The sequence below is a fragment of the Zonotrichia albicollis genome, chromosome 1 (assembly GCF_047830755.1).
Source record: "Zonotrichia albicollis isolate bZonAlb1 chromosome 1, bZonAlb1.hap1, whole genome shotgun sequence".
NCBI lineage: Eukaryota > Metazoa > Chordata > Aves > Passeriformes > Passerellidae > Zonotrichia > Zonotrichia albicollis.
Genome location: NC_133819.1, coordinates 141715538 through 141736945, shown reverse-complemented (window position 1 = coordinate 141736945; position 21408 = coordinate 141715538). Strand labels below are relative to the sequence as shown.

At 41.3% G+C, this 21408-nt stretch overlaps 2 protein-coding genes across 7 annotated transcripts in view; one reads left to right on the top strand and one right to left on the bottom strand.

The window, feature by feature from the left end:
- Positions 1 to 3853, top strand: part of MRPL13 (mitochondrial ribosomal protein L13) — a 28995-nt gene extending 25142 nt beyond the window's left edge. For both annotated transcript variants that reach the window (XM_005479565.4, XM_026799686.2), the window contains exon 7: positions 3544 to 3853. In XM_005479565.4, coding sequence (XP_005479622.1) covers positions 3544 to 3568 — 25 coding nt within the window. In that variant the 3' untranslated portion in view covers positions 3569 to 3853. The remainder of the gene's footprint in view (positions 1 to 3543) is intronic.
- A 691-nt stretch (positions 3854 to 4544) lies between these two features.
- The window catches only part of COL14A1 (collagen type XIV alpha 1 chain), a 116868-nt gene continuing 100004 nt past the window's right edge, over positions 4545 to 21408 (bottom strand). For 2 of the 5 annotated variants that reach the window (XM_014263843.3, XM_074556266.1), the window contains 7 exons: positions 20658 to 20729; positions 18574 to 18609; positions 18091 to 18157; positions 17400 to 17588; positions 10176 to 10253; positions 9082 to 9237; positions 4545 to 7732 (listed from right to left, as the gene is read on the bottom strand). In XM_014263843.3, coding sequence (XP_014119318.2) covers positions 7410 to 7732; positions 9082 to 9237; positions 10176 to 10253; positions 17400 to 17588; positions 18091 to 18157; positions 18574 to 18609; positions 20658 to 20729 — 921 coding nt within the window. In that variant the 3' untranslated portion in view covers positions 4545 to 7409. Of the gene's footprint in view, positions 8296 to 9081; positions 9238 to 10175; positions 10254 to 17399; positions 17589 to 18090; positions 18158 to 18573; positions 18610 to 20657; positions 20730 to 21408 lie in introns of all 5 variants that reach the window. The other 3 variants (XM_026799658.2, XR_012583402.1, XM_014263846.3) reach the window with 3 other exon arrangements.

Below are 21408 nucleotides of genomic sequence, written 5' to 3'. Positions count from 1 at the left end.
CCAGTGACAGTGGGGACCACTAAGACCCTTCTGTTTTCCATCACAAAGGCTGATCCTAGGAGCTGGACAAAGGGGCAGGTTTATCTGTTCTGTAACTTCAGTGGCTGTGAATTGTCAGCATTTTACATCAGCTGTATTTCTTTTCTGATAGCTGTGAGTATGGATAAAAATTGGGAAAATTTATGGAATCACAGAATTGTGAGGTTTGGCAGGAACCTATGGCGATGATCCAGTCCAACCCCCCTGCCAAGGCAGGTCCCCTAGAGCAGGTTACAAGGGAATGCATCCAGGTGGGTTTTGAGTGTTTTCAGAGAGAATCCATGATCTCCCTGGGCAGCTTTAGCAGATTTAAAAGCTGTAATCAGAGTTCAGGACCAGCTCTTCAGTGCCTCTTGCTCAGTGGTAAATTATTTGTTAAGTGAGAAGCACTGAGAGGCCTGCTGTAACAAATGGGTTACTGATTTAATTTGCTGAGTATTTTGCCTAGAACTCACAGAACTGTCTTAACACTTTTTATGTGGAGTATAAGAATGTTAGTGAGACAAATATTTCTTACATATTTTGGTGGCAGACATCTGCTTCACAGACTAATATTGCATATTTTCAGTGAACCCATAATAGTTTGTGTTTCAGCATAGATTGCAGAGACATTGGTTCCCACATTCCCCCATTTCCCTTTGTCTTGGAGTCTCCTGTCACTATACAGCAAAGCTTTTTTTCCCCAAGAATGTTACTTTAAAAATAAAAAGCAGAGGAGAAGCAGCTATGTGAAGTCTTGCCTTTGGGTGAATTTCTGAACTGTCTGTTCTAGGAGATAGCATTTTCTTTGTTTCAAGAGCATAAACTCTGGCCTTTGCTGAGGAAAGGCAAAAGCACTGCCATCAAAGAAGAAGACTCTCACATGGATTTGTGTCACTTATCAATGAGCAGTTACCCATTGATGCTCACAAGTGGTTCATAATTCTCTCTGAGTAGACAGCATTTTTGTGGGTTCATATTCTTCATCTGACAAAATGCCTGTAACACTCCTGCCAAAGGCAGTGTTTTCCAAGGCTTAGCTTTCCTGGTGCCAAGAATTCTTCAAAAGCAGTCCAAAAGCCAAATACTAGTGGGCATAAAAAGCCTACTGTGGCAATAGAAAAGGCTTTAAAAACTTTTGTATTTGTTCACACAAGTGTTTCAGTGTGGAAAATCCTGTCTTTAAGCTTCATTAACTTCAGAAGACTGCAAACTAAGAGTCCAGTGTTTGATGCATTTTTATACATTTAAATTTTAAGACAATAAGCATTAAAGTTGAAATGCAGATTACAAGCAAGCAAGAAAAAAGATTTTCACTCCAGAACAAAGTGCTGTGAGACCTGTAGTTCTGCAGCACTCCAACATAAGCCTAGATGGAATTTTTAAGGGAGCCATTCATAGAAAAATGTAAAATCCTTTGAGCAATGTACAAGAGAATGGATTGGTCTCTCTAAAGACAGAGTAATAACTATAAGCTGCAAGACAAGGATGTCTTTGCCATGCTGTGTTGCCTGAAATCTTCCAGCACTGTCCACCTGTCTAGGATGGATGTAGTGATAAAACTTCTAAGTCACTGCTGAGAATTTTTCAAAATCCCCTACTCTTACCACTCTACAAACAGTTTGATATAATGAAATACCTATTCTGGCATGCAGTGAGATCTGAGTAACAAAATGTGGAATGGCAGAGAGGCTGGAGCCAGAGGATGTTTAAGGTCCCTTCTGACCCAAAGCATTCTCTGATTCCATTAATATCTCCAAGTACTGAAGTCTGGGAATCTAGGAAATGTGATTTGACTTCCCAGCACACACCAACCATCAAACATTAAGTACATTCAAGTTCAGCATTAAGCAAGTATGTAAACAACATATATGGTGCTTGCAGCAGTTCTGTCATGCACAGAAGATACAAGTCCAAATATTAATACAGAATATGCTGTTTAAATGGGGAACAGAGCAGCTTTGTGATTCATCACAGTATGAACACTAGCTCTTCTTTATAGTTGTTCTGTAAAATTCACACAGTTTTATATGCTACTCTTGAAATAACACAAACTGAATTCCAGACTTGCTTCATGTGAGAACCTATGGGCTCATACAAGAGTTGTGTGGATGATTTCACTTTGCAGTGCTATTGCTTAGCAAAATCTGAAACTGCAACATAGGACTAAACAAGTATTGGATTTCTATGTGGCATCTCTGCAGCCATCTGAACTCTCAGTCTTTAAAGTAAGCTGTCTGCTTCCACTGCTGTCTGCTTTTCATTTCCATTATTGGGCTGAATTACAGATAAAATGTACCACCTTTGGAAATTCAACCTGGTGACTGTAGTGGTTTGCAGGTTATCCTGTATACCAGAATTTTTCATTCAACTTCATGGCAAATCTCGCCCTGTATTCCTTTAGATGTCTCTAAAACCTTTGTTAATACCTGTCTTGTTGAGTCCTGTGAGTTCCCCAAGCTGCTTTGATTCTCAGATGAGAGGAGGAGTGAGGAGCATTGTGTTCCTGCAGGCTGCAGCTCTGTGTGGGATGGCGGCTGTGAGGGGCGGCTGCTCCATGCTGGGCAAACACCAGGTGTGTCCTGGGCACCTCAGGGACCCTGACCTGCACTGGGTGACACCAGGTGTGTCCTGGGCACCTCAGAGACCCTGACCTGCACTGGGTGACACCAGCCCTGTCCTGGGCACCTCAGAGGCCCTGACCTGCACTGAGTGACACCAGGTGTGTCCTGGGCACCTCAGAGACCCTGACCTGCACTGGGTGACACCAGGTGTGTCCTGGACACCTCAAAGACCCTGACCTGCCCTGGGGGTTTGGGAGTGACTGGGCAGAGTCCAGGATGTGCAGATTCTCTGCAGGACATGGTAGGGATATAGATGTGCATCCAGTCTGCAAACTCAGCATTCTGAAAGCCATAAGCTGCTCTGAGCTGTGCAGTTTCAGGCAGAATGTGGTTCCTGCAGCCTGTGGATAAATGGCAGGCAGGGAGAGAGATGTGCCTGAATAGGAGATGACAGAGGATTGCAAACAGTAGTCTGCTTCTATCTGAATGTTTTCCACATCTGTCATCCAAGCAAAGGGGATTGCAGAACTTCTAAGATTCAATTAGGTTTTTTTTTTTAAATCATTGGTTTTAACTATTTTAGTAGTGTTGTGCTGGACTGTGCTGTTGAGTGAAATTTACCCACTTATGCATGGATTATTCAGTTGTTAAAAGTGGAGCCAAATCAGTGCCTGTGTTTAAAGCCCTGTGAGACTGCATTCAGTTCAAGATGGTTTTTTATTTTGCTTAGGAACGTAGGAGTGACCATCTAGTCCTGATGTCTGAAAATAAGATTCTTAGAGATCTTAGTAAATTTCTTTAATTTGTTCTGTCTTGTGTAATCCAGAAAATGTTCTTCTTTGTCAAAAAAACCCTCACCAGAGTGAGGAAATAAAACTAGTCTAGGCTGCTACTACAGCCTTAAAGCAAAACCACTGCAGTGAACATGCATTTCTTAAAATACTTTTTTTTTTCCCCACAGACCTAAAGATTTTCGAAGGAAGTAATAAGAATGAAAGAAGTGCCATCAAGAGTGTCTCTCCTCTTTCAAAGAAAATTCTTCTAATATGGAAGCATCTGTGTGGCTCAGTCAGCCCTTCTATACTGAATGTTTCTGACAGCTGTTAGCAAATTTGGCTTGGTGAGATTATAGAAATCACTGTATTTGAAACATCTAAGATTAGGTATTATCTTGTCAATGCCATCTGTACTCTGCATTGTATGATCTGGTATTTTTTCATGACATTTGATTTGATACTGTTATTAAAGAATGAATACCTTTGTAATGAGTACTTGCATCTCATAAAACACATTGACTACTGCTATGAAACAGCTCACTGATGACAACCCAGTGTAGAACAGATTTCCTTAAAGAGCTTGTTGAAATAACAGGTATTAAAGGCAGATAAACAGAGAGATACTTTATCTTTTTTCCTCCCTTCAGCCTCAAACTGATTTTCATTCAAGTCACAGTAACATGCCTTACCTACTTTAAGGAACATATTGCAGAACAGAGAAGCATTTTTATTATGAAAACTAAATGAGGAAACCAGACTTAAGTGTTGAATGATTTTAAAAAAGTCTTAAAATTCACTTCACTTTTGCAAGCTACTTCCCTGAAATTCCTGTCTGCTTTCCTGCTCTGAAAACCCTCAAGCCAAAGGTGTTCTGTAGATAAGTAAAGCACCTGTTGTTTTCTGTGTAGTAGGAAATGCTGGTACATTGTGTGCCAAATTTTACAATGTCTAGTGAGGAGAATTTGAGTATTCTACATCTGTTTCATACAAGCATCATACAAGAAGAAAACCAGTTGTTTATTTATAACCATATTTCATTGCATTAAATAAAGGTTTGATATTGGGCCTTTCTTTGACATTCAGATGGGCTTATCCCAGGAAAAATTCCCACCTAGTGAATGTGCAGCCTTCACTTCCAAGTTAGTTAGTACACTGCATTAACTAGTGAAAGTATTTTTGAAAGGCCTGGGTTACAGTAAATGCTCTTTTCTGTGTAAGGACAGTTTATTGGTAAGATCTGTGTGGCATCAACTGTTCATCATGTGCTGAATCCTTCAGTCAGCAGCTTCACTTTCTTAGGTGGTCTGGAAAAAATAGGAGACATTCTTGATTATTCAGAGACTGGATTTTGGAGAAAATCCTGACAGAATGGGGTTTACTTCTTTTGGCAAACATACAATTCCTGAATAGTATTTTTATAATTGGGTGGAGCACAGAGTAACTAGTTACTTACTCTATTACTGTCTAGTTACTCTAATAAAGAGTAACTACTACCCTAATAAAGAGTACTCTAATAAAGAGTAACTCTAATAAAGAGTGACTATATATGATTAATGATACCAGCAGCATTCTGGTCAGCATGGTGCCAGTAAATGGCACAGTAAATAGAAAGTTAAAATAAATTACCTACTGCAATTGAATCTTGTGCTTTAGTATATAAATTGTTACTGCAATTGAATCTTGTGCTTTAGTATATAAATTGTTATAAAATTTGAATGAGTATGGCTACTGTATTTTCCCCAAGTCATTTGTTTAATTGACTCCATGTACATCATATGGTGTGAGGAGGAGATGGCAGCCTGTTGTGCAGGTGTGCAGCACAGGGGATCCCACAGGCCCAGAGCACCCGAATTTCTGTGAGCTGGGCGTGCTGTGCTGCTTCCAGCTGCTCCCCCAGCCCAGGAGACTGGTGTGGGAGCTGTTGGACTGGCACAGCACAGGGGACACTGACTGCACACCACAAGCACCCTCAGGGATTTGGTTGGGCTGTTCATGGAGTAGGTATCAACAATTGCCTTATTGTGATTATGCTGTATACATACGTCCCTGGTGTTGCCCTGTGTTCTCATCAGTCTCTGCAGTCCCAAAAGAACCTGAGATTTGATATAGTGTTGCAGGCCAGCCAGTCATGACTAATGTATTGTGCACTGTTAGCAGGAGACTCAAAGTCTTCCAAAGACAAAACAGGCAGAATTGCTTGAAAAAAAGCTGATTTTTTCCATCAGTGACCTTCTCTGTCCCTACCACAGGACCTGCAGGTCAGCATATCTCAAGCAGAACTCTAAGCTGTTTGTAGAACATGGATGGGAGTGGGCTAACCGGGCAGGGGCAGAAGGAGTTTGCAGTTGGGGTAAATTAACATGGGTGTTGACAGCCAATGCCAGCAGGGAAATTAAAATTAACCCTGTGACCCCAGGCATTACTGTATTTAGTTTTAATAATACTTCTGAGTATCAGTTGCTTGTGCCAGGCTGTGGTACCTGCTTGGGGCCAAGACAGCCACGAGGCTGTCTTGTGTTCTGTCAAGTGGGCTTAAGCTGCTAAAAAATAAAGTCCATAAACTACATTATACTTTTCTACCTTCTATTTTAAATGCAAGTGCAGGTAATGAAATGACATTAAACTCATATTCTATCAACTTTTATCACCTTTCCCCAGGAAAATGGGTGGAGGTAAAAGAAGTAATGGGAAAAGAGAAAGAACCTAGGAAGGTATCCAGCCCCCAGCCAGAGCCTACTAGTTACATGTGCAAATCATGTGTGCTACTAATGAGGCTGAATTCCAGGTGAAACAATTGGAGATTACACAGTAAAGGTTACTCTTCTTCCTGGTGAGCTAAGGGAGCTGCTGGCAGCAGTCAAAACCTGACAGGCTTTTCTTTACTGTAGAATATGACTAGACCCACTCCCAGTCAGGGATGAGCAGGAGGATGGTGCTGAGGTGTGCACGACAGCCTCTCCATGTCTGTATAGGGCTGAAGAAAAAGTCTTCCAAACCTGTGCTTTCATAAATGGCCATTATTGAGCTAAATCTTGCTCAGTCTCCAGTGCTGTTCAGAGGTGTTTATTGAGTCTCTTTCTAACTTACCTTGTTTGTAGATGATGAATTGCTTTGTGCTCAAGTGGTTGGGTTGGTGGTTTGCCTTCCTCTCCTCATTAGCTGATCCAAGTTGCCGTCCCAACTACACCTCCCAGTCTTTTGACTTGGGCATGTTGGCATGAGGAATCTCACATCTACAGTTGGTACAACTACCTCAGCTCAGTTACTCTCTGCACTTGGCCATATACAAGTTAAAAATAAGGCTAAGTAATGTTTATACTACGTCATTTAAAATAAAACTGTTGCCCCAAAGTGTTGAAAACAGGAAATGTATTTCCTTCTCATTACATTCTGTCGCCTGAAGATCTAATGCAGTTTTTTTGAGTTAAAAGTCAAATGAATACAGAATTACCATACAAAAGCTTGCAACTTTTATTTGCGTACAAAACAGAAATGAAAGAGGTTCACAATAAATTATCAGTGTGCTCCCACAGAACATTCTTGCTTATTTATTTTAGGTGAGTTAAGAAAACAGTGGTCTGTAATGTAAGAAATCTTTACAAAAGGATGATAACTGGGGTGCAAGGACACTTGATGCATTGTTCTCCAGTGGATTTAGTCAGGTTACTCTGCTAGTAAAGCAATTAATCCAAAACAAAGAGAAAGTAATCAGCTGAGAAAAAATGGATAACAAAACATTAACTTTTGTGAATGGTTCTACGCACACCACCTAGCCAGATGCATTTTTCAGCTACAGTTTGAAGAGTGAACGGAACAGTACTCCAGAGAAAGATCTACAAGTGACCTTTCATCATCAGCTAGCACCAACCCACTAACATACTAAACTTCTGGCATGCAAGATAATTTCCATTATTTGTTGTGTCAACTGGCCACATACACTTTTTTCTCCTTTAACATAAAAGCCTGTAAACATCTTCATGACAGGTGAGGAGGCACTGGGGCAAAAGGCCAAACACAGGTGTGCATAAAATGTTTCCCTTTTTTAACCAGTTCATTGAGAGGGGCTTTTTCCGTTCGCCTTTGTGCGTTCTGGGCTCCTGGCACTCCTTTTGGCTATCCTCCTTGCGAAGCGACTGATTCCCGGGGACCTCAGCTCAACGGCTTCCATCTCTTCTTGGACAGGAGTGAACTCTGGTTGAGCAAGATGAGGTGATGGATAGGACTGGGAGTATGGGGACGGTAAGGGGTAGGACCCGTGAACTACGTACGGCTGTTGCTCACCATCATAAAGGTCCTCAGGGTCATAGATTTGGTAGGAGTTATGTGGCAACTGCACTACTGGGATGTCTTGATCAGTTGGCTCACCGTATCCACCTTAACCCACCACCACCAAGAGTATTCATACGGTTAACACAGGAGAAGGGGAGTAGAAAATTAAAGCATTCATTAGGAAATTGACATTTTATATATAGATGTATTTCTATATCATGTGTGTGAGTATATATATAATCTTTAAATACACATCTTTTATTCACATAAAGGAACAATGAAAACATTTAACAAAATTAATAAGCTGGAGCAATTGGAAACCCACCAACAGACAGCCAAGTTAGTTGGAAACCACCACCACAATTTGTCAAATGTCCGATTGTAATACTGTGCTCATTATACACTGCACACTCTGCCTGCTATAGCTTATTCCCATTATGAGCTAGAATACATGAGCAGCAGGCAAAAATGGGTCAGGCAATAATTTTTTAGCAGTGCCAGGAAGCCAAGTGCATGTACAGCAGCTGTAAGTTCATTAGTGGTAGTCATTATCGTTGCTGGAAAGCACAGAGCAGTTCAGCATCCATCTCTGACCTTCAGCCCAATGAGACCTGAACCAGAATGAGCTTTTCACCTTCTGAATTCGTAGCCATTGTAAGGGATTGGGCCTTAAAACAGGAAATGAACAACGGGGAGGGGAAGTGAGGAGAAAAGGATAGGAAGAGATGACAACAAAAACATTCAGGTAAGTAAAACATACAAATCAGCTCAGGGGCAGATTATACTGTAAACATCAAACAAATATGCATTATGCATAACATTTGTAGTTTAGCACTCTACTAATTGTGATTTTAGGTTGGGTGATTTAAGTTTTGGTAATTGTGTTAACTTCTTCCCATGGCCTCTCCGTGCTACAAGATGGGAAAGGAGGATACAGAGAAGACACAGAAGGAATCATTTTCTCCAGGTGGCTTCACTGGTTAATGATGGACACGTGCATCCCTGTGCCAGGTTACACTACTACAGGTTTAGTAAGGGTCATGCTCTCATGCCACTCAGAGGCACATGGAAGGGGAGGTTGAGCAACACATTTGAAAAACTAGAAGTGTGAAAACACTGCTGTCACAAACATGAGTTGGTAGGGCTTCAACACAGAATCTGGAGATGGAGCAGGCTCATAGAGCTACACAAACACGTACAGGACAAAACCCACTAGGCAGGATCAGTTTTACAGGCTGGGATCAGATGAAGGTCACTTCCTTTGGTCACTACGCTGGGTCACCTTTTCTTCATGCTGCAGTCCCACAAAGTAGAGCCACACTGGACACGCAGGTTTTTAGGAGCCAGCACATTTTAGTGCAAGTTTCACTGGTAGCCTCCATCTCACTTGGGCTGTTAGAAAGTGCCACCCACACCTCTGCAAAGGGCAGCAGTCCCGACTCCTCGCTACTCACCTCCCATGCCGTAGCCAGCGCAGGAGGACGGGTCACAGTACCCTGGAGGCCCAGCAGGGCCTGCTGAGCCCGGGGACCCTGTGTGACCAGCAGGACCTCGTGGGCCTGGAGACCCTGGTGGGCCCGGGCTGCCAGTCCGACTTTCTCCTGGAGGTCCTGCATAGAACAGAGAGATTAAACATCTGCGTGGTGTTGTTCATGAAAGCAGGGACATGAGGCCATCTTTCCTGGCCTGGAAAACATGGCCTGAGTGTGCTATAAACACTTCCAGGAGACAGCCTGAGAGGAGGAACAAGGCATCCTGGCTCTGACTCCTCTGGGCAAGCTGAGGGAAGACTTCAGCCTCTGGCAAGGAAGACAGAGCAGCAGCCCGAGAGGAGACCCACTTCCAATGAGCTTCCTCTCTGGCTGCTGCTTCATTTTCCTTGCCAGAGACAGCTTCTAGGCAGAACTGGAGCAAATGTTTCACCAAACATCAGACTTCTGGAAAGGGATTTACATGGGGAAAGGACAGCCCTGGATGCCAGCACAGCTCTTGATTCCTCCCACTCCCGTTCAATACAGATTCTAGGTAATGCTGTGACTTAATACCAGTGCCTGACAGCCCGGATATCCTCCTGAGGTCAATGCAATTTCACTCCTGTTTCAACAGGACCTGGTTATCACTCTTTCTGCTTTTCCAGGACCGAAATATAAATCCATGTGATATAATGTGCTTAATTACTATACATTTCTCTGTCAGCCCCCATTTAGATATGACAATAAGTCAATGAGAAAACAAATGTAATTAGTCCAGACTAATTTTTTCCCCTTCTAGAACCCATGTCTGGAAAAAAAAAATACATGAAACATTTTTAAAAGGTGGGCTGGGGAAGCAGTTTATCATAGGGAAAATGAAAGTACTTGCGTGATGGGTGACACCATCATGTGGCACAACCCAACATGATATTAGATAGTAAGAGCATTATGACAGTTAAGGTACCTGAACTGCTACTCTTCTGCTACTCTCCTTAAGGAGAAAGACAGAGCTACTGTAAGCTTCCTCACACATGGGTCAGAATGGTCTAATCCAGATGCCTCAAATGTAAATTTACCTGTGGATCCTGGTGGGCCTCGGGGTCCTTGTGTTCCAACACCTGGATTGCCTTTCTCTCCTTTCTCACCTGGTAAACCTAAGAAAATAGTATTCAGTCACATTTTGATCAAAAGTGTGAGAAGTGTTTATTATTTAACCAGGATTATAGTTCCATGTGTTATTCTTCATCTAAAAACAGATGGCACAGAAGGAAGAAGGTGAAAAATGAAAATTATTTGGTTCTTTTTCCATTCCCTCCCCTGACAGCCTCTGAAGGGAAATGTCATTCTAGGGGTCTTAAACATTCCTGCTGCCATGGTGGTTTCATCAGGATGGTATGCAGAGGCATCAGCCAGTTTCCAGGCTGCACTTCCTGTGGAAAGCTCCCTCCGGACTACCCCAACGTGCAACCATTGTACATCAGAAGAGTCTTCCAAGCCTCATAGCTATAAATTACTGTGTGGCCCATAAAAGTCAAATTTCAGTGCTACAGCAAATTTTCCTTCAAACATTCACCCACTAAAGAGTGGTACAGCACAAAATTGTTCATGGAGAAAGTTGTTAGCAGTTATGGCAGATTCTTGCTAAAACATGAGAAAGGAGTTTCATCACAGTCAAAATCTGACTCCCAAGTAAAGCCCAATCCAAGTGTTTCCCACTCTTGAAACTGATATTCCAAGAGGCAGACCCAGTGAGTTGTGCTCCTGCACTCACTCATGGCACTAAATTTCTCTCCCTGTGTCTGATCCAGGGAGATCACAAATCTAGTAATTCAGAGAAAGCACTGCTTACCTCCAGCTTTCCATCTCCTTCTGCACTACCACTATCGCATCCTATAAAAACACTTTCTCCATGCAGCCATCACAATAAGCAGTGTTAAACTATAGTAGGTGTCAAAACTATAAATTCCAGACCCTGAGTTTCCACTGGTGACTTGGAAATTCTCATAAAGTCTGTGTTTGATTTGGATGGTTCAGAGACACCAAATCCTGGCTTGTTTGTGGGACGTCCCCCCCTTTTCCAGACCTCCCTCCCAGCCCTGGTAATTGCTCTCCTGGCTTCACAGTTTTCCTTCTTTCAGAATCAAAGTCTATACATGGCACCTTCATCAACACAGAGCAGAAAGAAAACAGCTGCTGCCCTGGATGGGGCAATATCCACAGTTCAACTGACTGGGCTCCTTCCCTCAGTAACTGCTGCCTCTTAGGGCAAAACAGCTGGAGAACATCTCATTTTTGCAAGGAATCGTGGAATCACAGAATATGCTGAGTTGGAAGACACCACAAAGATCATCGAGGCTGGTTCCCAGGACCATCGCGAGAGTCACACCCTGAGCCTGAAAGCATTGTCTGAACGCTTCTTGAGCTCTGTCAGGCTTGGTGCTGTGACCACTGCCCTGGGGAGCTGTTCCAGTGCCCAAACACCCTCTGGGTAAAGAACCTTTTCCTGATATCCAACCTATGGCCATCCACGTCAGGCCATTCCCTTGGGTTCTGTCACTGTCACCACAGAGAACAGATCAGTGCCTGTGCCTCCTCTTCTCCTCATGAGGAAGTTGTAACTGCAGTGAGGTCTCTCCTCAGTCTCCTGGCTGAGCAAACCAAGTGGCCTCAGCCCCTCCTCACCAGGTTTCCCCTCAGGGAGTCACAGAAGATCTTTTACCTTCTTAAGCTAATTTGCAATGGAAGCAAATAAGTACATAAAAAGTCTAAGTGTGAGAAAAATTGTAATTAAAACCCATCAGTGGCAAAGAATTGCTCACATCAAGTTTATCAAATATTAGTCTGCTGAATTGAAGTGGATTCAGTATCTGTGGAGGAGTTCTGGGTCTTCTGCAGGAACAAGAGGTTTCTAGGGCAACTTACTGTCTGACCCAACCACATGGAAAACACAGGCCACACCACTGCAACCAGTAAATCCACAATGAGCACATCATTTTAAACCAAAGCATGGATGACCTTTTTACCTTACCTCAGCAAGGTTCTCTGCCACTGTCCTGGCATAGTTAAGGCATTGCCTGTTTCCCTTTTTTTGTCTTTTATTTCCTTCAGTTGCATAATTTTGAGGGAAGAGTGGCGGTGGCTTTTCCACATGCTTGAAATTTGCTTAGCCCTGGCTTGCTTCAAACACGTGTAGAAACTCATCTATTGCAATTCTCTGTACTGCAAGCCTTGTAAGAAGATAAATGTATCCAAATTATCTCTTACCCCACAGATCCTGCAGGGAAAGGTTTGCCCTTTTCAAAAGGCAAAGTCTTTTTCAATTGCTTTTTTCCTGAGGAGACTGACCCACTACAACCATCTGCAATCTGCCCAGCTGTTTAGCACAAGGACCATTGCTTATCCTCCTGCATGGTAACATTACTTGGTGACTTCAAAGGCAGCAGCCACAATGTTTTGAAATCACAGCCTGCCATGCACTCAATTATAATTATTAACACACACCAAACTACACACTTGTATGTGATGTTCACAGGATAAAATGTCAGTAAGAAATGCTAAACATGGAACAAATCTACTCAGGCTAAGAAGAAAACATTCATTCTAGAATAAATTATGAATCTCTTGTGCAGGGCAAAACTTCTTTAAAAGCAAACACGGAAGGCCAAGATAAAAGTCTGCATCAGGTTTCTTTTAGTCTGATTTCCAGTAAAGTTTATCCAAGTTAAAGAGAACATAAACACTGATGCAAAAATATCCTACTCCTAAGGCAAAATGGTCATGAGTTAAAGCCATGGGTTTCCCTAAGAGACTTAAGAGACTCACAGACCTCTTGGCTCACTTCTTATAAATGGCAGAATATTCAAAATTCACCCAAGTCATCTTTGGTGCCAGCAGAGCATGGCTTACAGAAAGCCAACCAGACAAACCATCACTTGTGGGTTACTGCATTGCAGGTTACTGCAATGGGTAATTGCCCTCAGAATGAAAGTGTGTGTATCAAATCTTGCCATTTGAGTAAAAAATGTCTTCGGGTCCCAGGAACTGCTTTCATGTTTGTGCTCTGGACATGCTTCAGCAATACCATCAAACTGTCTCTCCCCTTCATGCTAGCCATGGGTTTATGTCTTGTCCCCACCCAAAATAAGCAAGGTCTTCATTTCAGCCCCATGGAGATCACAAGCAACGGAAATCAATGATTTTCAACTCTTCACTAAAGATAACTCTGATAGCATCAGTTATTGAAAACAACACCAAGGTCATGAGCACATTCTCTAGCAAAGAAAAATAAATTTCCATGGTATCTGCACAATTGAAATCTCAGGTGTTCTTTAGCTAATTTTGTCTTTAAGATAATATTGTCCTGTGAGGAGAACTATGTATTGCACTTAAGAAAAATTAAACTACTATCAAAAATATCCTCTTTTCAAGATGTTCAGCTGTGAGCTGTGTGTAAAATAACACACAGTTGTGATTTTTTTCTTTTTTAATCCAGATGAAGCTAAAACTGGAAATAAAAATATTTAATTGACAAAACTGGCAAAAGTTCCATTTAATTCCACTGAAATTTTGCCATCACAGCTGTAAATGTGTCTTTTGATAACACATGTTTAACTGGCTCTTTCATATGAAGCCAGGAAGCAAATAAGGATGAAGCTGTGCTTGAGAACAGAAACTTTCCCAGTGACAGTTTAGGTATTTATTGTTTTTTAATCATAGTGGGATGGGCTGAGTAGCTGTAAGTTTTATTCAGCACTTCAGAACACATAAGAGCTGAAGTCCATTCAGTAGTAGAACTGCACTTTCACAGCATCTCAAAGTTAGCAGTGCCCCAGAATAATTTTTCTATGGCTTTTCCATTTTTCCGCAAAGTTGAGAAAACAACCCATGTATTATAAAAATAACTGGAAACCAAAGAGAAGAAAAGAACATGTTGATTCTTTTGGTTTCTATACCATTTTGCAGAGGTGCAACTATTTCCTGAGCACTCAGAAGTCAGACACTCGTTGTTTAAGTCCCAGATCATGAACAAAACCAAAACAAAATATGTTCAAACTAGCTGAAAGGAAAATAGAAACCAGTGCTGTGAGCTAGTTAAAATTAAAATAGAGATGAGGGCTGTGAATAATCAGTGTTTGGTTTTTTTCCAAACTCCTATACTTATGCAAATAAGCAAAGGGCAAAATTCGAGTAACTTATCTGGGATTATGTACTGCAGGGCCCTGGTAATACAACGTGGCCTCTCAGCTGGCAGCAGACACTGAGAACTGGATCTGTCTGGAGAATGCTTGTCCTTTCTCACTGAGGTGGTCTTTCCTGGAAGGACCAGCTCAGTGTGTTACCAGTGAGAGGAATCCCACCCAGGAATGGGACATCATGGACCTAGAAGTTCAAGTGGAGGTTTCTAGCAGAACTCCATACACTCATCCATGTCTCTTTCCAAAGCCTCTGATTAATGCCTGGCAGAGTGACAAGGAAAACAAGGGAAAAGAAGCTGTTGGCCAGGCAAGTTAGCAGGGAAGTTCACTGGTGTCTCTCACTGTGACATTTCCAGTTTAGCTCTCTTTGGTGCACCATTTCTAACCAGCTCCACGCCTGCTTTCTGAAGTGTTCCCTCCTTACAGGCTGGGACTGAGGAGGTGATAGGCAAGAGAGGTGAGCTGAAAGAAACACCTGGCCTCCTCACCTTTTCATCTTCCTGCTCTACCAGAACCTTGCCCCTCAGCTCAGAGCCAGAAACAGCCTCCTGCAGCAACTCCTACAGTTTGAGGGACAATAAGAAACACTGCTAGATAAGCAAACAGGTGGTTTTTCCTTCTAATGACTATTACGGCTCAGCACATGCTGTTGCAGGGCATTTTCTGAACTTAAACGTGGAGCCTGACTTTCAGAGTTGCTAATCAGGCACTGGGCTTGAACATTGAATTGGCTTTATATACAACCAAAATGCTGATGACATCAGTGAAAAGAAACACATTTTACATAAAGACTTCCAGGTGGCTGGCGGGAGATCTTCAGGACAGGATGATACGTTGTGTTTGCTGAACAAGTTAAATGCAAACAGTGTTTCAGAACACAGCAAGGGATGGAGTCTGACTCCATTTACCCTCCTCTCTGTTGTCACTGGAAACTTTAAAACCTTTCCTTCCATCCAGAAGCTGAGCAATTTTAGTCTGCTGCTTCTGTGTAGGATATGTCATTAGGAATCAAGTGGGAATTTGGAATCCATGAAAAACTTCCAATCATTCTCCACAAGCATGAGGCTGGTTAAATAATTTTTAATTTTCCTTTTTGCATTTTGGGGTTAGCTTAGCGAAATGGATTCAGAAATATCCCAAGAGTCTGCAGCAAAAGGTATCTACCTGCTCAGTAAAGTGCTACAGCATCAAACACACATCAGTCTGAAAGTTCAGTTGTTTCTGAAGAAATCAAATCCTCAAGGAGCAATAAATTATTATATACTTTTGCCTAGTTTCTGAAAGAGCGCCTTCATCTTTCTTCCAGATTCTGTTCAAGGCTCCAGTTACATGAATGTCCTAAAATCCATTTCAACTCCAAATAAACCAGTCAATTATTTTGTGTTAAAGTTTACACATGGATTCTTGAAACAACCTCATTTTAAGCTGAAAATATCGTAGAACACTCCCAACATTTGGTATCACATTTTATGAAAATCTGACTGCAGTTCTGAAGGATTCTTGATTAGAGCTTTCTCTCTACCAAGTATAAAACTCCTCACAAGCACTACCTGCCAAAATCAGTCCCTTCTAACACCAGTTATTCATATGGAGGGGAAAGGGTAAAAGAGAGGGAAGGGGCAATATTCTTTCTAATCTCTTTTTACCTTTTCTGTACTCTGCTGTCAATGTTGCTTCTCAAACATTAATATTGTCTGCAGTGGGCCAACCCACATCATGTTTCATTTAAATTACTGTATCTAATCACTCTGTGATCCCACAATGTGTGCCTGGACATCAGCACAGCAAATACAATGGAAAGTACAGAACATGGTGGACACATTCCTTTTTTGTAGCCTGGTGTTTTGGTTGTCCCTTTTACAAAGTCCTAGCTTGAAAAACCTCTTCCCAAAAAGAAGGGAAAGATCTAAAATATGCTGGTGTGGAATCAAATATCCTGAAATCTGCATTCAGTGTCTCCAGACCACCCTTTAAAAGTCAGTTCCTCGATTGCTGTCTCTTCCAATCTTCTTTTCTACTTGTCTCACACTCCCTCATTTCTCCTCCCTCCTGGACAGTGCCTGGTTTTTGCTCAGCTGGAGCAGGCAACAGCAGGACTGAAGGGTCAGTAACTGGAACCTTGCCTCTTTTTTCAAAATGGTGATGGAATTTACAGTCTTGAGGGCAAGGCTCACAGGTTCACTCAAAGATTTTCTATTAAAAACAATGTTATAACTATGGTCATAATGGCTACTGGGAACTGGAGCTATTAAGCTCCTGAACAGTCAACACAGCAATTAATTTTTAGAACCCCATTAGCAGATTTTGTAACAGCAACACCAATTCACTGCTTGTGAATATCACATTTGTCTCTTGGGTTTTGGGTCACCTCCTCATGTGATGCTCTTCAGAGCACTTTCACAATTATAGATCTACTCAGTATTGTGTCCTGAGGTTAGTGCTACTCTGGGACACAAAAGATAGCCCAGGCTGCACAGAAAGAGAGTAAATCAAACATGGAACTTATTTTGTTATTACACAATGCTCATGGAGGAAAGGAGAATGGGATCTAGACTTCATATGAGAATACAGAAGAGAATTCTTGTAAATGTTAAGTGTATTACTTCTCTCTGACCTCCCCATTTCTTCTTGATTCTCTCAACCCCTCAAACTAGGAATTTTTCCCTCTTCTTATCAATCTTGCTCCTTTCAGGTGGCCATTTCTCAGATATTCCTACAGTGACATGTTTGAAGTTATCAGAAAAGCTCAGCATTTCCCCACATCAGTTTTGCATCTGACTTTTTTCAATTACTCTTTTCCTTATACATTTAGGGATTCTGTTCGCTTTGGAGTCTTACTAAGAAGAAACATGATGTGATGGGATCTGCACAATAAAATTCCACCAGTCTTCAGCAGTTAAACATTAAACCTCTGTCTGGTCCTATCAAAACACACTTGGCAAAGCCTGCATGAGTTTCATGACAGAATCTCCAGAGCCTTCATAATGGTCTGTATTAAGCTCACTAATTAATTAGTGAGTAAATGGTGCTTTCACATTTAGACAGGAGACAAAAGCTGTTAGAATGTAACAGGAAAGGGAGGTATTTGAGAAGTATGAAGCCTACCTCTTTCTCCTGGTCTTCCTGGCTGACCAGGGCTTCCTGGAAACCCTTGCATGCCTGGAGATCCTTGCTCCCCCTGTGGCCCTGGAGCCCCTGGCCGACCTGGCTCGCCAGGAGGTCCCGCGATGGTTCGAGTTGAGACAGACTGGCTGGGGATCTGGTTCAAAATTGAGTTATATCTTGCCATATGACCTGTCAGGAAAAAAAAGTAGCAGTGGAAAATCTGGTTCAGCAAAGTTTCAGCAGAGTACTGGCAGGTTCTCAAGGCTGTGGTCTGTCGTGGTTTGGTATTACGAAGTCATGCACTTGTTGGAGGAGAAATAACAGGTTACAGAGTGCACAGAAAAGGGAAGAACTGTTATGCAGGATTTTATTTTCTTACTTTGGCAAGGGTTTGGAGGGCTTTTGTATTTTATGTCTATAAAAATTTAAAACTGGTGCAGCAGAAGCTTCTGTAAACTGCAATAGCTTGGAGACAATTCCAGCTTTTTTTTCAGCAGGCTGATGCTAATCAGCCTGATGCTGGACACAAATCCGGTTGAACATAAATCTAGTTGAAACATAAATCTCAATTGTCTAGTCTAAAACAAACAGATCCCCTTGGATATTTTGCAAAGTGTCATATTTGTAAGTAGCTGTGGCAGGAAAAGATCCATTCCAGAGAGAGAAGCACGTGGACTGTCCGTGTACTTGCCTTGGATGAGCTGCTCACACACTTGACGAGCAACAGCCCGGACCATGGCCTGGGACTGGAGATCACCCTGGAAAACAACAGCACAGTCATGAAACAGCCCTGAGCTGACAGCACTTGGAGCAAAGAAGGATATTTATTATTGCTGAGACATCATATCCTCACAGATGAGAAAGGAAAGCCAAAGAAATTTTGTGATTTCACTGGTTCCCATTTCTCTTTTTGGCCAGCAATCAGAGGTCTGAGAAGATAACCCTAATGAGAGATTTGGAGGCATGCTTACTGCCACATACTTCCCACCTTGAAAACATCAATGTAGCTATATAAAAGACTATGTCTGGAAAAGAAGGAAAGTTTGCTTAATTGCAAAGAGAAAACTACTGTTCCTGTAAACACAGAGAAACATAATTTTTTTGGAAAAGTTCTTTATGAGAAAGAAGGCCAGGCAGGAAAAAAATTCCACAGCAAACATGAATATAGACTTACCCTTTCACCTCTTTCCCCCTTAGCTCCAGGAGGACCCTATGAAAAGATTTAATACAAAATTAATTCTCATTTTGTTCTGTTCAAAATTTTAACACCTGAACTTTGTCCGCCTTGCAGATTCATAGTAGAGGGAGAAGAAATATACAATAAGCCAGCTTTCAGGAGGTTATGTGACAGTGACAAATACACTTCTATCATTTCAGTACTCAACAAAATGTTCACCTTTGGCAATTACATGGGAACAATGACTTTCACAAGTGTTTATCACACGCTGAATTCACTTATTCAAAATGATAGCAAGGTCAGGCCACCACATGATGCATTTCACGTGGCTGAAACAGGTCTAACTTTTGCAAAATGCCAGCCTGAAATTTGCTGTCCTGGGGCTCTGCAACCCCTATGAACAGAGTGAGCAGTGGGATTAAATTGCACAGAAAATTACATTTGACATTAAGGATAATGTAAAACTGTAATGATGATGAGGAGGATTATGGATTGAAACAGGTTGTCTAGGGCACTTGCAACTTCACCAGTGTCAGATTTTGGGGTATAGTTCACATTTCTCAGGAGCTCCTGAAGCAAGGAAAGGAGTTGGTCAGAGCCTGGTGCTGATAACACCATGGCCAGGGGTTTGATGCCTGTATGGGCCAAACACTTGAGAGCTGGACCTGATGATCCTTGTGGTTCCCTTCCCACTCAGACTGATCTGTGCTTCTGTCAGGTAACCAGCTGACAGATACATGGTTAAGCACAGCTTGCTCTATCCTTGGAGAGAGGAAACTCCTACCAAGACTAAAAGACTATTTCTAAGGAATCTATTCTCTATGTTCTCCAAAACATAACTCTATGTTTTGGAATAGAAAGCTCAGTAATTTTTCAGCCACCTGTTTATTTCTGCACAGCTAGAGTCTAACCATGCACAGCAGAGCTCTGGCATGACTCACAGGAATATCCACATTCTATAAAATTTTGTTCAGTATCTGGGATGTGTTTGGACAGGAACTGCAAAGTCAATGTGTTACATATTGATAGTAAAAGTTTCATAGCTCATCAAATCTCCTTTGTAGATTCCATGATTACACTTAGAAACTGTGCAGAACTGGGAATTTAGATTATTATCTTTGCTTATAAATTATCAATCTATTTAATTTCATTTCCACTTAACCAAATGAAAATGCTTGCATTGGCCTAAATCTCCAAACCAAACTGAATTTTGGAAAAAAAATTCTATTTTGAAAATAGAATTTACAAAAATACACACTGTTTCACTTTGATGTCATTAAAAACTAAATAGGATGTTTACTGTAATATATGGGAAAAAGCTGAGCAGGCTTTATAATTAAACAAATAGTCAAATGTTAAAATATTAATACATAATATTGTCCGAACTCTTACAGAGACAAAAAAGTCCACTATATATTTTCTCTTTTATATCAAATGCACATTGATTTCATTGTTGTATTCCTTTCTTCTAGTCATTTTTTTGGTGAGGTTTTTAAAATAATTCATAAAAAAATAACAGTTGAGAGATAAAGTTAATATTGGAGGTTCCTAATACTAATTTTAGATATAGAAGATATAATTTTCCAAAAATTACATAAATTATATAAAAAGCCCTAGTCATTAGTCAATTTTTCTAATTTAAACACAGAGTAACCTCAAGAGCCAGGTTTTTATTCATATATTATTTTCACAGTTTGGAAATCAGGATAATATTTTGGAAATAATCAGGTTAACAAAGACGTAAATTTCCAGAGAGTCGCTGGAAGGGCAAAGGGAAAAAAAAAGAAGAATGTAATTACACAAAGACTTCAAATTCACATAGTTGTGTTTTTAACTTCTGTGTTTGAGTCTTGTGTTTTGACTTTAATCCCCATATTCCAAACATTGTATGTAAGATCAACAAATATATTTAATTACAAAGAATGAACAAAGGAAGGTCAATATGATGTTTAACTTAGCCACTAACTGCAAACAGATCATAGGCAATAAATATTGAGGAGTTCTGTCAAACAGTGAAGCCAGGCTCAGAAACCAACCAAAGCACAACAGCAGACAGTGAAATATTAATTAGTTTTACTTACAGGAGCTCCAACATCACCTTGTGGCCCCTGACTTCCAGTAACACCTGGAACACCTGGAGCACCAGGTATGCCCTGTGTGGAAAAAGAAGAGGAAAATAGTGGTGATGACAATCAACATCCATGAGTCCTGATGAGGAGAAGTGTACACACAGTTCTGTCAGTCAAAGACTGAAGATTCCCAGAGAGAAAACTAAGAAATGCAATTTGAAGGAAAAAGAGCACGATAAGGCTCTGAGCAAAGCGCTTGAGAAAAATAACTTGGGTTGCTTTCTGGAACAGGCAGAAATTGCTGAACCACTGGACTAAATCCTGTGGTGTCAATACTGTGTGTTCAGGGGGGATGACTCAGAATGTTTTTCCAAAAAACATCAAGATGGCTTGGAGAATACTGTGTACAACCAGCAGCTTCTTCCAATCTTTTAAATCTCTTAAGAAGGCATTAACTTTGCCTAGCTGCCCTGAGAGGGCTGAGACTGATTCTGAAGACAACATATATCCTGCATTAGAGGCTGGATGTAGCCTCTGTTGTCTTCCTTGATTACTCCGTGGAGCACCTGTGCTCACCTCCAGCCTCTAAACCAAGTTAAACTTGATGGTTCACTTCAGCTAACAGTCCTATGGAATTTTTGACAAAAAAAAGGTCTTGTTTCAAATGTTCAAAGCAGTAATTCCCTCTTTATAGTGCAGTTGCTTGACTAAGAACAAGCTATCAATCTATTGACAGAACAACTCTCTCCCCTCCCCATGGGAG